General features: G+C 44.8%; 2 protein-coding genes across 3 annotated transcripts in view; both read right to left on the reverse strand.

The window, feature by feature from the left end:
- TRIM37 (tripartite motif containing 37) overlaps positions 1–1,053 on the reverse strand; it is a gene marked incomplete at both ends in the record, with an annotated part of 28,073 nt that extends 27,020 nt beyond the window's left edge. For both annotated transcript variants that reach the window (XM_084272994.1, XM_084272995.1), the window contains one exon: positions 1,033–1,053. In XM_084272994.1, coding sequence (XP_084129120.1) covers positions 1,033–1,053 — 21 coding nt within the window. The remainder of the gene's footprint in view (positions 1–1,032) is intronic.
- A 1,477-nt stretch (positions 1,054–2,530) lies between these two features.
- SKA2 (spindle and kinetochore associated complex subunit 2) lies at positions 2,531–14,278 on the reverse strand. The gene is made up of 5 exons (XM_084272961.1): positions 14,222–14,278; positions 6,764–6,853; positions 5,820–5,996; positions 4,424–4,510; positions 2,531–3,298 (listed from the first exon to the last, which is right to left on the reverse strand). Exons 1-5 carry the CDS (start codon positions 14,252–14,254, stop codon positions 3,248–3,250), a joined length of 438 nt encoding a protein of 145 aa, XP_084129087.1. The 5' UTR covers positions 14,255–14,278; the 3' UTR covers positions 2,531–3,247.
- Positions 14,279–15,059: the final 781 nt, after the last annotated feature.

Consider the following 15,059-nt stretch of genomic DNA (forward strand, 5'->3'; position numbering starts at 1 on the left):
CTAAGGCCTTCTATACTCTCTCACAACCTGTTTATAATCAATCTCAGGCAATAAAAGTGCAACTTTTTTTTTTACTATATCCATTTGAAAAAGTAGCATTTTTTCCAGAATACAATCAACTCATCTCCCAAATAAGGGTATTCTGAAGCAGCAAGCTATGTTTGCTTTCCATAGTTCCATTTTTCATTCTTAAATAAGCTCATAGGAGGTTAAACCCTTCCTGCCTTTAACTATGGAAGTTTGAAAGATTATTCAGACAAGCTTTTTTTTTTTCCCACTGAGTTAAATTTCTAAATCAGCAGAAACGTGAGGCATATCTTTAATCTACAGACACCAGAGCACCCCACGTGTGCTAATGTCTTCTTAAACGGCTGCAAACCATTAAAACGCAAGACATGCATTATCACACAGGGTCCTTCAGACCCTTCTCCAGTCTAACAGGGACCTCACAGCCTGTGCGAGCTGCCCAGGGCACAGAAAGACACCAGATATCCTACGTTCAGGCTTGCCAAGGCGTTTCTGTCAGCGCCAGGTAGCCATCCACCTCCAGAACAGGCACATCCGAGGCTCTGCCAGTTTATTTCCTAACGCGAATTATGTAAAAGAACTGCGTGTCGCCTGGAAATACCAACTCTTCACAGCCTGCCTCCTTCTACCCAGCTCAGCGCAACGCCCGAGCCAAGCTCCCTGCTATGCGCATCCCTGCTCACCGCAGGGCCGCAATCTGTTTTCTCCTCCTCAGGCCGCCCACTGCCCGGCTTGGCCTTGTTCCCCTCCCGTGAGGGACGGGGACCTGCTGAGAGTTCCGCAGCCCCCGCCAGCCCTCCCCTCACCCGTAAATAGATCGGGATGGTCGGCCCCATACTCCCACCGGACAGCGGCCCAGCCGCTCGCCATCCCCCACTAAGGAGAAGGCGCAGCTTCCCCCGCGGCCTTAGGGATGCGGCCCCCGGGGAGGTAACGCTTCCCCCGCACCGCCCTTCCCGCTTTCCCTGAGGGAACGCAACCGCCACCCGCCGCCCAACTGCTCACCTCCACGCTCTGCTCGTCCATGGCCGCGGCTCAGACGGCGGGGGAAGCTTCCCCCCGGCCCTTTTTCCCTACTGCACTGCGCTGGGGAGGTGAAAAGCCGAGGAGCGGGGCGGAAGGGGAGGTGCAGGGGCCGCCAGGCAAAGACTGCGCCCCGACCCCGGCCCTGTTCGCGGGGAGCGGGGCAGCTCCTCCCCCCGCGGCCCCGCCCTGCGACCGCTGAGGGCGGGCGGGGTCTGGCCGCGCGCCGCGCTGCGCACGCGTGCCGCGGCCCTCCCGCCCTCCGCACCGCTAGGGGGCGGGGCGACACCTCCCGCCCGATCGGCAGCGCCCGCGGCCCACGGACCCCGGCCTGGCCGCGCCTCAGGGGCTCAGAGCGGCTCCGGAGGCACCGCGGGCAGCAGCGCTCCCGTCCCGGCCAGGCGACGGAAAGTGTCGGGGCGGGGGCACAGCTGAGGTGGCGGCTCCCACCGCCGCGGCAGCAGCGTCGCGCCTCGGCACACCGAGGCGGCTGTCGGGCAGCGGGACGGAAGGGTCTGTGGCACCTGTCCTGAGGAGGCCAGGCCGCGCCGCCAAAGCCCAGCTGCAGGGGCGGGTTTCCGCACCTCTTGGGGCATGAACGCAGCCCCAAGGCTGCCGCTCAGTTACACGCTGGGCATTCAGAGCTGCAGTTCTCCCACTAACCCGCACCTCCAATTGTTTTAACCTGACTTCATTAATATATCAGCAGTGTTGGAGGTAGCAAGAGTAAGGATCAAGTCCAGTATTGGCAACGTTCAATACAATTAAATGCTTAAACATTAGTGTGTGAGGTGATGGCAGCTGTGCAGGTGAAAGGGCATAAAATCCAGCTATCCCTGCCCTCTGCTCCCGTTTATTCCTCCATAGACAACCAGTTCCTCCTCCCAACAAACTAAAAAGATCCACCCATTCCCTGACCCAGGTCAGGAATTAGCCTTTCCCCTGCCAGAGCACTAATTTGTCTCCTTTCACAGCTATCATTTTTTCACAAAAACTTTAAGAACTTTGTAGCAAGGCACTTGGAGAGGAGTGGGTTCTGTGGCCCATCCAAATTTGTTTCTGGTCCCCATGTAATCAGGCCTGGGGAAGCTAGTGGAGACATGTCAGTGTGTAGTAACAGGAGAGCAGATGTCTGTGAGAACAGGAGCTTGTAAGAAACAACTCATGAGATAACATTCTTGCAGTTTGTTAAGAACGGCCTTAAAAAGAAACAGTGGGACTGTGTAGCCTTCACCAATTATTAGCAATAGTGAGACATGTGAGAGGTGAAGGGAGCATCTAACCAATAGCAATGTAACATAACTCATGTGCTAATACAGAAACCTAGATAAGCTCTGTGTGTGTTTCAGTAAAGCAGCTCAGCATTTGATCACATTTATCAAAATTGAGTCCACAAAACTTCGGCTCCCGCAGAACTTAGTAGACTTCAGGTATCTTACTCCCTCAAATTGGGCTGAAATAAGCCTAAAAACATTCAACATCAGGAAAAAAAATCCTTTATTACTATAATGACAGTCAGACACTACAACAGGATGCTTGGAGAGGCTGTGAAATCTTTATCCTTGGAGATTTTCAAGGCACTGCCCTGTGCAAACTGCTGTAGCTGTCCCCACTGAGCAAGAGGCTAGACTGGACACCTTGACTACTCCCTGAGTCTGCACTTTTGTGGAAAAAACAAAGACTGTTCACATCAAAGGAAAACAGAAAGGGTCAGGAACCAGGTCCAGGGATTAAGGCAGGGCTCAGGAGTCCCATAAACAAAAGCATAATAAATCTATGGCTTCATCTCTTAGCTTTCATCATTTATTCAGGAATGTAATTACAATTAAGTGGCTTAGGTTATTTGTCTTAAAAACCCCACTCAGGAATGTAAACAGGAACATGGAAGTGTCATGCAGCTAACAATGCTCTTCAAAAATGCATCAGCTCTAATCCTAGAAATATCCACAATAAACTACCACTCTCCATGTTTTTTAGCTCTTCAAGTTTGAAGACTATAAGGCTTCTGTTTAGAAATTCTACTGAACAGCTTTCCAACAGTACATTTACAATTCCACACACACCAAAGAAATACTTGCTTATTAGTAACCCAAGAGCTCTGACCTCAATGTTCATCTGTGAAATGGGACTGGACTAAGCTTACACTTCCACAAACAATTTAACATTTCCTTGTCAAGTTCTTTCAAGAGTTGTATTCTCATTGGCTTTCATCTGTGTCTTTTGTACCTGCAAACTGCTCAGTTCTGGTCTGTAAGAGAAGAAGAAAATATTTAGCTATATTAGGTATCAAACACCAGGCCTGGCAGAAAAAGCTAAGAAGTGTGTACTGTTCAGTGAGTGATTTTTTCTAGTGCTCTGTAATTCTCAGGCTTACTCAGGTTGTCATCAACTTGTCCATGCTACTTCAGCCTACAAACAGGGATTTGCTACTCCAGCCTTAGGGACAAAGAGGCAGAATTCCCAAGTTAAAAACCTCCTTATTTTTAACCTCAGCAGCACGCATCCCAGGCAGGGCTTGGGGCTGGTGTGAGGACAGCAGGGTTCAGCACAAGGGCTTTGCTTTTCTGGCTGCAGATTTTGAGAGATAAAAGGCTTTGGTGGTATGACTGCATCAGCAAAACTTCCCTGAACAGACCCAGTTTTGGACATCTGTACAGTGAAACCAAAGTGATAAAATCCATTTTTGAAGAACCTGACATCCAGTTTAGAAAAATAACAAATCATTTTAATGCAAATTAATGTAGGGAGGTTTGGTATGATGGCCTAAAACAGGGGCATGCACCTAACCAAGAAGAGTGTAGAGGAGTAAAATGATTATGAGGTTATAACACAGCACTGAATAGTTAACTAGCTAGTTTTGTTTCGTTTGAAATGGGTGAATTTCTTCATGGCTTATAAATTTCCTACTAATGGATGCCTTTAAGTCTTAACCTGTTCTTATTTACAATGAAATGGTGAAATAACTCCCTGTAGGCATTGCTCAAATCTGCTAATTTAATAGTACTTCTGATACTTGGTACAGACAGGAGTATTTCTTCAGTCAGTGGTTTGAATTGCAATTCTAAAAAAATCAGAAATAGAAGATACTTGTTTCTTCAGAAGTTAGGCAAAAAATAGAAAGTATTTTCATTACTTCTTAATAAACCCCCTAAATGGGTCTAAAAGGAAGATTTTCCAGCAGCAGGAAGGAGAGAAGGAAAATACTCATCTAAAATATGGTTGTATCTGCAGACACAGTGAAAAATGTGAGATCTGATGTAAAAAATGCCATTTATTTGAGAGGTATTAAGCCAGAAAAACAGCCCTTCTGACTTCATGTGAGCTATTCAGGTTTAATAGTTTCTGGAATATTGACACTCTGTGGCCTAATTACCTCTTCTGCTAGCGCTTCCAGTTCCTCAGGAGTTGGGTACAGTAACTGCTGTGCTGCAGCACGTTCTTCTTCTGACAGAGGTGCACACTAAAAAAGAGAGAAAAAAATAAACACAGGCAACTCTGATACTTTCAGTTCCTAGGGTGATGATATTTACAGAAGAACTCAATGTTTGTGTAGCCCTTTTCTCATGGAAACTAGTAGCAGACTCCTACTCCCCTTCAAATGAAAGCAAATTTACAAGCTGAATATTTCTTAAAAAAAAAATCCAACCATAATATTCCTTTAACATCAATACAATAAATGATTCAACAGAAAGAAGATAAATTATTCAATAAAAAGAAGGATTTCACTTCAAGACTTCACATTTCTTCATAACAGTTCACTCAATCTTTAGTTTAGGAAATACACAAGGTACAAGAAAATCTTTACCTAAAAAGTCTAACTGGAACTCAAGAGACAAGAGCCTTCCACTTTAAAAAAATCCAAATATGAAATTATTCTTGGCAGCACATCCTTGGAACACAGGGAGAGAAAATATTTCTTCCTTTCTGTGACATAAAACTACTGCCTCGTAAATCATTATACAGTATATTTTATCTATAAAGACTCAGAAATAACTTACCTAGAGCTGTTGACAGACTAAATCTCAGGGCACTGTCGTTACAATGCTGAACTCAGAGCTCAGACCTGGGAATGCGTTTTAGTCGCACCAGCTCTGTCTTTGCCCCATGACTATCAATTAGCTTTTTTGATGCAAATTGCCTTATTTGTAAAAGGGGCAAAATCGATGCTTTTGCAACCTCCTCAAAACTGTAATGAAACAGTGTCTGAAGACCACTTGTGAAATCAGGTTGAGGTTTTTTTTGTAAGACAGATAACAAGAAAAAACATCTTTCTTCACACTCACAGCAATCCCACCACATACGTAACAACCCATTTGTTTAACTTACTCATTTTAGACAGGGAACACGCATTTGCCATTTCAAAGCTTTTTTTTTCCTTTTAAAATTGGATTAACTTTCTAATTTCCTTCAGGCAGCTACTTTTAACAAAGTCAGTACAGAACTGGGACACAGAGGCATCCCTTTCTACAAAGCTATTCAAACGTGTGTCACAGGATTCACGCTATTCTGGTACATTACTTCAACTCCAAAGTGGAACACCACTGTCTTAACTGCTGAGTGATAAATCAGGCTTTACAAAGCCCCATTTCCTGATTCACAGAAAGAGCTCCAATCCTGCAGACATTTCTTCAGGTCAACAGTCACCTTCTTGAAGTGCCTTCTAAACGCATAACAGTTTCCAGTGGAAGTTCTCACATGTACATAAAGGTTACAAACACCCATGTTCATTCACAGGAGTGAGACGTGAGAGATTAAAATGAAAACACTACCTTGAGATCAGCCTGTTGCTGCAATGCCCGAGTAATGCTCATGGTTGTCCCTAGAGCAATACGGATGCCCTTCATGCATTCCCTCTCCTCCATGGAAGCTTTTTCCATCCGCATACATAACATTTTATAACGAGATTTCAGCACTGAGAGCGCTTCCAAGACAGCAAGTGGATCTTCCTATGTAGAAATTGAAAGGATAAACTATTGAAGAAGAGAAATTTATTGTGACCACATACCAGTTAGAAGTTAAAGGTGTTAAAGCCACTCAAATGTAACATGAAATGAGCCTTTAACAATGAAAGGTGTAGCTGCAGACATGGTTCGTCTATACATTTCATTCTTCGTAAGCAAGAATGATACGTAGTGTTAATAAAAAGAACACAACTCTGTGGTTCCACAACGAATACAGGAGGATGAATTTAGCATGTTGCTGGATTTTAATGGGTTTTCTGATTTGGAATAAATCAGGGATGTCTAACTAAAAAGACTGCTTTTCCACTATATGTCACAATACCCATGGAAACAAGGACTTATTTATAAAATCCTTTACATGTTTACTGTTTTCCTCTCATCTTTCACCCAAATCTGAATTTAGTCATTGCTTACTAGCAAGACTATCTTTGATCTCAGAGCAAGGGTGCTTTTTAGCTCAGATTGGAACCCAGCTCTTAAATTTCGGTGTTAACACCACTGCTCATGTCCCAGGGCAGAACACAGGAGAATTTCACTGTCCCAAGAAATGAAGGAAATTTTGTTGCTTTCTGCCCTGCATTCATTGAAGGGCAGTCACCTTGATAAATGACACAAATAATACTTTGTAACATTAACAAAAACCTAACAACTAGAACAGCCACATATATTGTAGGATTAAAGAAAATTACCCACTTTTTACCAACTTCATGCCAAATACGATAGAATCTATTAATATAATCTGAAAATACTACCTCTGGTGATGCATTCTCAGGAAGACTTTTCCTTATTTCAAACTCCAGTCTTTGTCGAATATAATCCAGATCAGATTCTACCTTCTGGAACTAAAACATTTAAGATCAGCCACAGTATATTAAAAGAAAACCCCAACAAACCCCAACCAAAAACTGCAGACAAAATGCAACCATTTGCCTTCACTGAACTTCAGGCAAGCAGAAGCCAGGTGACTCTTTAAAAGGCTCGTGTACTGTAACAGTAAATTTCTATCCCTCCAGTCTACTCCATTAGCTAATGTTTGCCAATTAAGCTGACACACTTCTAGCCTAAAAAATGTAAAGCAATAAACTTTCAGAGTCAACATAACCGTTCTCCTCTCAAGTGTGAGAGTTACATCTGTCTGCACACACACACTGCTATTAATTTTATCCTCTTCCATTTATCTAACCCAAATCACCCAGCTGTTCTCTTCACATCCTGCCCCTAGTCCCTTTTTTATGCAGCTCCCCAAAGCACATGAAGCATTTCCATCTCTTCCTATATAACATGCCCTTGCAATGCCATACCACTCAAGAGGAAGTTTTTAAGCACTATACCAAAGAGTCAAGTTACATCAATAGAAAAGAACATCAATCTTTTTAAACTGATCTTCACCAGACACAGGAACTGTTGGATTTTTTTTTTTTCCTCCTGAGATATTAATGTATTTTCCATCAATTTTTAGAGCTTTTTCTGGGCTAGTTAGTTTTCTTTTCAAACCTTGAAAGTTCTCTTAGCAAAACTGCAATACCCAGTTATTTACACAGCAGAAATGATGAATAATCATTCAGAATCCAAGCACATCAACAGAGATTTTGTTATAAATTGTAATGCATTTTCTCAGATGGTTATAATGCCCTTAATACATTTTGTTATTCCCCAATAAACCAGGCTGACAAATTGATAATAAAATCCATGACATCATATTTTTTTCCTTGGGATAAATAAGCCACCAGAGGATTATCTAATTGCCTTGTAAAACAGTCTGCTGATAGCATTATTACTTAATTAATTTTAGTCTGCAATTTTAATATCTATTAAGGACGCCTGCTTTAAAGAAAGGCAGGTTTCCCAATTCCCAAAAAACTCATGACTTTCTAAACATAATTTGGGGGTTGTTGGGGTTTTTCTTTGTCACAGGAGAGACAATGATGAAAGCAAGTTTATATTGAGTTTAACCCTGAAGTAACCATCACAACTCTTTAAAGGACCAAGATAAGGCTGTATTTGTCCAGGCATCCCCCAGTGCTAACTGGCAGTGCTGTAACTGTAGCTACAGTGACAAACTACTGTCATCTTTGGATGTAGCCTGTGGCCAGGCATGAGTATTTGTGTTTTAAACGTCAGACATGGGATCCACCTTCAGGAACTGCCATTAAGACCTCTGAGGATCTGTAATTTCAGATGACCTAACGGATAATAGTGTTTGATCCAAGATATTCTACAAGTAAAATCTCCTTTCTGATTTATTGAAAACATATGATCTTTCCTGTGTATATACATATATACACACACCTTCAGTAATTTTCAAATAAGAGCTTAAGAAAAAGATAAATCCAGCAAAGTTCAAAAATGAAAGTGAAGGCTTTCATCTATGTATCTGACAGCTTACCATCTGACCAACAAAATTCCTTCCCCCATCAAACCCAGAAGCCAGTCATGACACAGTGCAAGAATAAAACACTTTTTATCAGACTGTTTAAAGAGTTTTCCTAACTGCTTGATCATTTCTGTTCTCCTCCAGAAGCCTGTATCTTTAGGTTTTCCTTTCTAGGGGAAGGCACCCCAAAAAGATCAATTTTTGCTCTTCTCCAACTCCTCCATGGGATTATTAGTTATTAGGAAAGCAGACAACGAATACATGTGGCTTTTAAATTTATCCATGAACTCTGTTCCTGAAGTATTCAATACTGATAATTTAAGGTTTACAGAACAACACCAAGCCACTAATACCATACTACTACCATTTAAGACATTCAAAATTGATCATGAAGCTGTATGCTTGTCTTTTGCATGGCTATGACTTCAAGATTTGTGCTTAATGAAAATACTGATATAGTTCAGCATCACTGCTTTCTCCTGAAAGTCTACTAGAAGAAACAGATTTATTATCAGTAATTTCAAAGCACGTTCATAAGCACTGCCACATGTTCCTCCACTATGAAAAGTATTTATAAAATTCAGGAAATATGTATTTCTTGCTGTATTTCAGTAAACTACACCTACAAAAATCTCACAGGTTAAGAGCAGTCATTCATATGACAAGTATTGTACAACAATCACACAGAAAATGCAATTTGTTAAAGGTAAATTGGTAGTTTACTCACAGGCTTAGAAGAAAGTGTTAGAAACTGTGAGGCAAGACTCAAGCCATTGCTGTGCACTCTGCTTTCAGATGCTTTGACAATACTATTGCACTGCTAGCTGTAAAGTACAGTAGTGCAATAAAGTCAGAGCATTCGTTAGCAGCAAGAATTCTGGACAAGTAATCAATAGACAAAATAGGTATTGGAAAAAATAGGTCAAGTTAGAGAGTGGTTTCTGTGGATCATGGAGAACCGGGTAAGGTTAATGTTCACCAAGTCCTGATACAGACACAAAACATCTCACAAAGTTCAAGACATTATTACTGTTCATAATCCCTGACATTCCACTGATCAGGAAGGGGAAAGAAAACATCCAACAAAGCACTGAACAGACCTGTCAGAAATTAAATTTCAAACAATTTGGCATTCTTAACTGGAAACTGCATTTCCAAGTTTATTTACTCATTAGATTTGCCTCACTGCAAGCAAAGGTTCTGAACTGCTATCAGACAGATGTTTTAAACTTCAGTACAGGGAACATCTTCTGGACACCAGAGATTATTCTTCACATTTACAGGTGCTGAATCACTTTAAAAAGCAATTAAACACACTCTCATTTCCCAATGCTGTGGATGCACATTACCACTGGGGCTACCACAGGGATGTCAGAGCACTATTGAAGTGGGGATGCATTTTCCTTGTGTTTCTTTGTAACAGACCCAGTAATTTCACACCAAAAGTTTGAGAACTCTTAAGGTTTGAGAGTGCTAAGATTCTGAACAGCAAGATGCCAAGTAACAGAGGGATGCAGTGGAGAGATGGACCACTGCTGGTACACGCTGTAAAACACCTGTAACATTCCTCCACAGCACACTGTAGGAAATGAGAATGCTATAGGATGTTCTTTCCTCTTTGTAGGGCACATATGTCTAAAGAAACACACACACAGTTGAATGTATTTGTCATTAACAGACCAGTCAACGTTTTCACCCTGGCAAATATCTAGAAGACAATGAGTGCAAAAAAATAGAATAAAGAAAAAACTTAGTGGCAATCCCATTTTACAGCTGTTCTGCAAATCACCTTCTGGTCTCAGGCATATAATAGCAACTGTTGACTGATGATAATCGTAGACAGTATTGCTGGCCAATGCCCTTTTAACATTGCACTGCTTTTTGTGCATGATCACTAGTAGTACAACATAAAAAGGGCACTGGACAGACACTGCTCAAAGAGAAATGCACCACGATACCAAAGGAACTGACTTGCTCTGAATGAAGAGCTCATCTCATCTCACAGTTTATCCATTTGTTATCAAATCTTACTAACTAGATGCCCACAACTTTTTTCCTTGCAGATGCTGAAGTGCATGCTGGAAGGTGCTAGCTCAGTGTGTGGAGTCCTGGGTGTTAAAGCTTAACGAAGTGGCTGTTGCACAGAAGGATACATTTATCACCAGCAACCACCACATGCTGTATTTGCATCAGAGCCCTTGCTCTGTGTCTGCTGAAGCTGTTAAAAGATCTCCACTCCCAGCTGACTTCAACGAAGCATGTGCAGCCCATTCTCAAGTGCCAAAGTCCTGAGGTACAGCACCCAGTATTCTTATTTAGGTTGTTAACAAGTCAGCTTTGCAATATTTTGCATAATGAATCTCACCTTACACTATAGATGTTACAGTTCATTTAGCTCTTCCTGTTTCTGTACTTTGAGCAAGTCTCAAATGACCATCAATTATCTGGTACTTTCATACTCATTGCTCTTTTTAAGCTGCTACAAATTAGTTTACCCCTGGTTCCATGACACTACAACCAAGCCTCCCATGAAAGGCATGTCAAAACCTTTGGGGAAATAAGTGTGGTTTTATCACACTTCTGTGGAGAAAGCTGACTTCACAGGAAATCCAGGAAGGAGACACAATGAACATAAGGAAAAGCAAGAGACATGAAGCTGCGACATGTGAGACAGTCACCAATGTACCTATTGTAATTAATATAAACAATGATAGAGAAATATATAACACCTGAGAATGAGGATTGGATATAGGAAATTAAGAGTTGAAATTGATTGTTGTATATTTAAGAAGTCACCCTTTTCTTCAAAAGGAAACAATAACAAACAGGTGAAGATGCAGCTGCCTTGTGCCATGGGCAGTTTTAAGGGAAGGAGACAGCCACGTGTACTGCCCTCCACCTTCTGCTAGAAGAAATTCAGAGTGGACTCAAACATAAAAATCTAAGACTAACAGGGTGAGATGAAAAGCAATTCCATTTTCAAATGGACTACCCAAATGATCTGGGGTAATTACAATGGGGTGCAAGAGCAAGTTATAATCTCAAAACCTTTGGAAGTTGTTATGCATCATCAGTGCAGATAATTGACACAAATGAGCTCTCCACCTTGTAATTATTTATGCAATGATCATCTTGGTCTGTGTGTAAAGTAGATCATAAGGCAAATGTCCCATCACTCTCTTCATCCAAAGCCATACACAAAAAAGGCCCCACTAACTTCAAGGGGACCAAAATACTTCTATAACTATTTACATATCTTAAAATGAGAATCATTTGAAAGTAAGGCTTTTGATAAAACACATAAATAAGCCGTAAAATTAATATCAATCTCTAACCTTGGTAGCTTGAAAAAGATTTGTAAATTATTATTTCTAAACCAGGCTTTAAAAAAAAGAAATACTTAAAAAGGAGGAGATAAGCAAGGCTGAGGTTTTTAATCTGAAATCAGAACAGCTTCAGAGCTGTGACAAGAATCTAGTAAGTCAATGAATTAAAATACTGTGTATTATTACCACTCAAAGTATTCAGTGTGATGACTGCAGCTCGGTAGCTAAAGGAGAGCAAAAAATAATCCCACCTCCTCAAAAGCATGGTTTCTTCAAAGAAAAACAAAACAAAACACAGTGCTTTTAAATTGCATAAATCTGAGAACCAGGATACTTTGAGTTCTCTGATCTTTCAAGTAATGCAGGCATTTTGGCATTTATTCAAACTGCTACTTTTAATTTCTTAACAGAAATAGTAATACAGCTTAAAGTAGTCACTCAGAAGTGTCTTACTATTGCAGTGGCCACTCAGTGAGGTGGCAAAGGCACAGCAGCAGAACAAACTCACATTTAGACAACTTTCAACCAGCTGTTTCTTCTCTGCCGTCAAACATTTACTTGCCCAGTGTTGCTAAAGCTTTAAGGGACACATTGTGCTGGTGCTGGAGAAAAGTGACTGAAAGAGCAATGAAGCAAGTAAAAGTAAACCAAACACATTTAAAACACAGGGCATTAAGCAGGACACCAGCTTTGCGTATTAAAATCTAACTCTCATTACATTAAGGAATAACATGGATAAATATTCCCCACCATGTTATCCTGGTGTTCCTCCTATTCTTTTCTCTTCAACACTGCATTTTGATGATGTTACTGTGTACAGGTGAGCGCTATGAGACTATTAAACTCATTTTTACTTATTTCTTAATGAGAATTTTAAACTAAGACTGCCAGAGGGGGATCACCCCTCACCCCCACCCCCCCCGAAACATCTATTGTACCACTTGTCTCTGCATTGAATAATGCAATTTTTTTTCCTCTAAGGACACTTGCAGTTTATCAATTGAGGTACCTGACACTGCTGCCAGGGCAATTAAAATAATAATAAAAAACTTCTGGAAGTTTCCAAGCAAAAAACCCCCCACTCCATAAGGAACATTATGGACAACTGTATCAATCCAAGCACTTTATGTAAGGATTCAAGAATTTAAGTTATACTATCTGTTAAGCATTTAAACAAATAAAATAGCCCCAAAGTATTTTCACTAGAAAGAAAACGTGTAAACTAGAAGATATCCTATAGAAGAAAAAAATAAGACTTGAAGGATACCACAAGGAACTGGGGCTGTTTAAGGAGACAGCTTTCCAGTGCCTCTCAATGTGAGAAAGCACAGCACGGCCTTTTTTTTTGAATCCTTCTTCTTTTTTTGGCTTTTTCCCTTTCCCCCCGAGAGCGGGGCAGGCAGAAAGGCGGCCGTTACATAAAGCAGCTCGGTCTTGCTTTAGGGGCTGTCTCAAAGAGCGCTGAAACGAAGTTAATCGCCGTGAGGAACTACCCGAACTTGAATGGCTGAGGAAAAAGCCAGCCTCTCCTCAGGACTGGCTGCATCCCAGACCCCGCGAAGGAAGAAGGGCTGAACGGCCCGGGCCGCTCCTCCCGCGGCTCTAGAGGGCGGGCGGCCAGGCAGAGAGTCCCGCTGCCGCCCCCCACACGCCCCTTACTCGCCTCAGGGCCCGGCCCAGCAGCGCCCGCCCGCGGCCAGGCGATTGGAGAGGGAGGTGGGGGGGAAGACCCCCCACACACCGACCCCTATATCCCGCTCTATCTGCTCCGGGCAGAGTGGAGCCCGCGGCTTGGCGCCGCACAGCCCACGATGAGCGGCCATCCCGCCGCAACCCGCACCGCTGGCGCTAATGAAACAGCCCGACCGGCCTCTCCTCCCCGGTCACCCCCGCAGGGAAAATGGTTCAACCCAGGTGAGAGCTCCACCCTCACCACCCGCCGAGAGAAAATGGACTGGCCCGAGAGCGCTCTGCTCTACACCGCGCCCACCCCCTCCCTCCCTCCCCCGCCACGGGGAAATGAAACGGACCGGCCCGGTCCCGCCGCGCCCTCCAACGGCCCCGTTTTCCCCGCCACAGAGAGCGGTAAACGCGGGACTGCGCTGAACCCGCCCCCTATCCACCCCCCCCCCCCCCCCCAGGTGAGAAGGAAATGGCCGGGCCCTGCCCCCGCGCTGAGGGGGTGAATGGAGCGGCACCATCAAGCCCCACCTCCTCGGGGGGGTGAGGGGGGAAGAGCAGAATGGACCGGCCCGGCCGAACTCGTCTGACCCGAACGGCGGTTGCCCCCTCGAAGGCCACGCGGGCCCCGTTTAGGGCCCGGATGGGGCGCGGGCGCGGCTGGGGGCGCGAGGGGAGAGGCGACCGTTCTCCCTTCGCGCCCCCAGCCGCGCCCGCGCCCCCTTTTCCCTCCCTTAGGCGGCAACCCGGTGTCCTCCGAGACGCTCTCGCCCCCGCCCCGCCGGTCTCCGGTCCGGCCGCCCCTCAGCCCGGCCACCGCCCGGACTCACCATGGCCTCGAGCCTGTTAACCGCCGTCTCCATGTTGAATAGTTGACATTCCTCAGGCGGCGGCGGGGAGATACCCACCCCCCGCTCCGCAGGATGGGAGAGTCGGCGGTCCCCATTGGACAGCTGTCACTCGCCGCTCGCCTCCCATTGGTTCGCCGCTGACTGAGGGAGCTCGGCATTGGGCCGGGAATAATGTAAACCCTCTCCGAGGTAGGGGGAAGCCCATTGGTTGGTAGAAAAGCTGCCGCGACTGATTGGCTGGGTGAGAGAGCGCCTCGAGCCGCTACTGGTCCAGAGTGGAATCTAGCGGCGATTAGCTGGAGTAGGGAGCGCAGCACCGCAATTGGCGGGAAGGGCCCGTCTCTGGTGGGGGAGCGCTGGTCACCTCTCTGGCTCCATCCGTCGGGTCGCTGCTCCCTCACCTTTTAACCCCATTGGCCTTTTCAAGCCGAGCGGGGTTCCGCAGCTGATTGGCGGGGGAGGGCTGAAAAGCCTTTATCCAATAGAGGGGCGGATCTCCTCAGCGCGGCCCAGGACGGGGCGGAACAGTAGGAGGTCCCCGCTTGGCCTTTGGCCGCTGCCGTCGAGCTCGGGCCCGCGTCGGCCCAGCGGCCAATCAGCGCGCTCCTAGTACGGGCCACGGGGAGAGGAGGAGGGGATACGGTAGAAAGCGGCGCTCCCATTGGCTGCGCGCGTCGCGGGGAGCGGTTTGAATCCTTGGCGCCGGGTGGGGAGGTGAGTGGCTGCTGAGGGGGCGCGAGAGGGTGGCGGGACGGGGCAGCTCCGCGTTCTCGGTCGCTCGCGACACCCTCTCCTTCGCGCCCTTTGTCCGCCTCAG

The sequence above is a fragment of the Gallinula chloropus genome (genome assembly GCF_964237585.1).
Source record: "Gallinula chloropus genome assembly, chromosome: 19".
NCBI lineage: Eukaryota > Metazoa > Chordata > Aves > Gruiformes > Rallidae > Gallinula > Gallinula chloropus.

What these genes read in the sequence shown, in the direction of transcription:
- SKA2 (XM_084272961.1), bottom strand. Translation starts at nt 14,254, where the DNA reads ATGGAGACGGCGGTTAACAGGCTCGAGGCCATG. An exon ending in CTGAGAATGCATCACCAGAG is followed by an intron (nt 5,997 to 6,763) that starts GTAGTATTTTCA and finishes ATTTCTACATAG; the next exon opens with GAAGATCCACTTGCTGTCTT. An exon ending in AGCAACAGGCTGATCTCAAG is followed by an intron (nt 4,511 to 5,819) that starts GTAGTGTTTTCA and finishes TCTCTTTTTTAG; the next exon opens with TGTGCACCTCTGTCAGAAGA.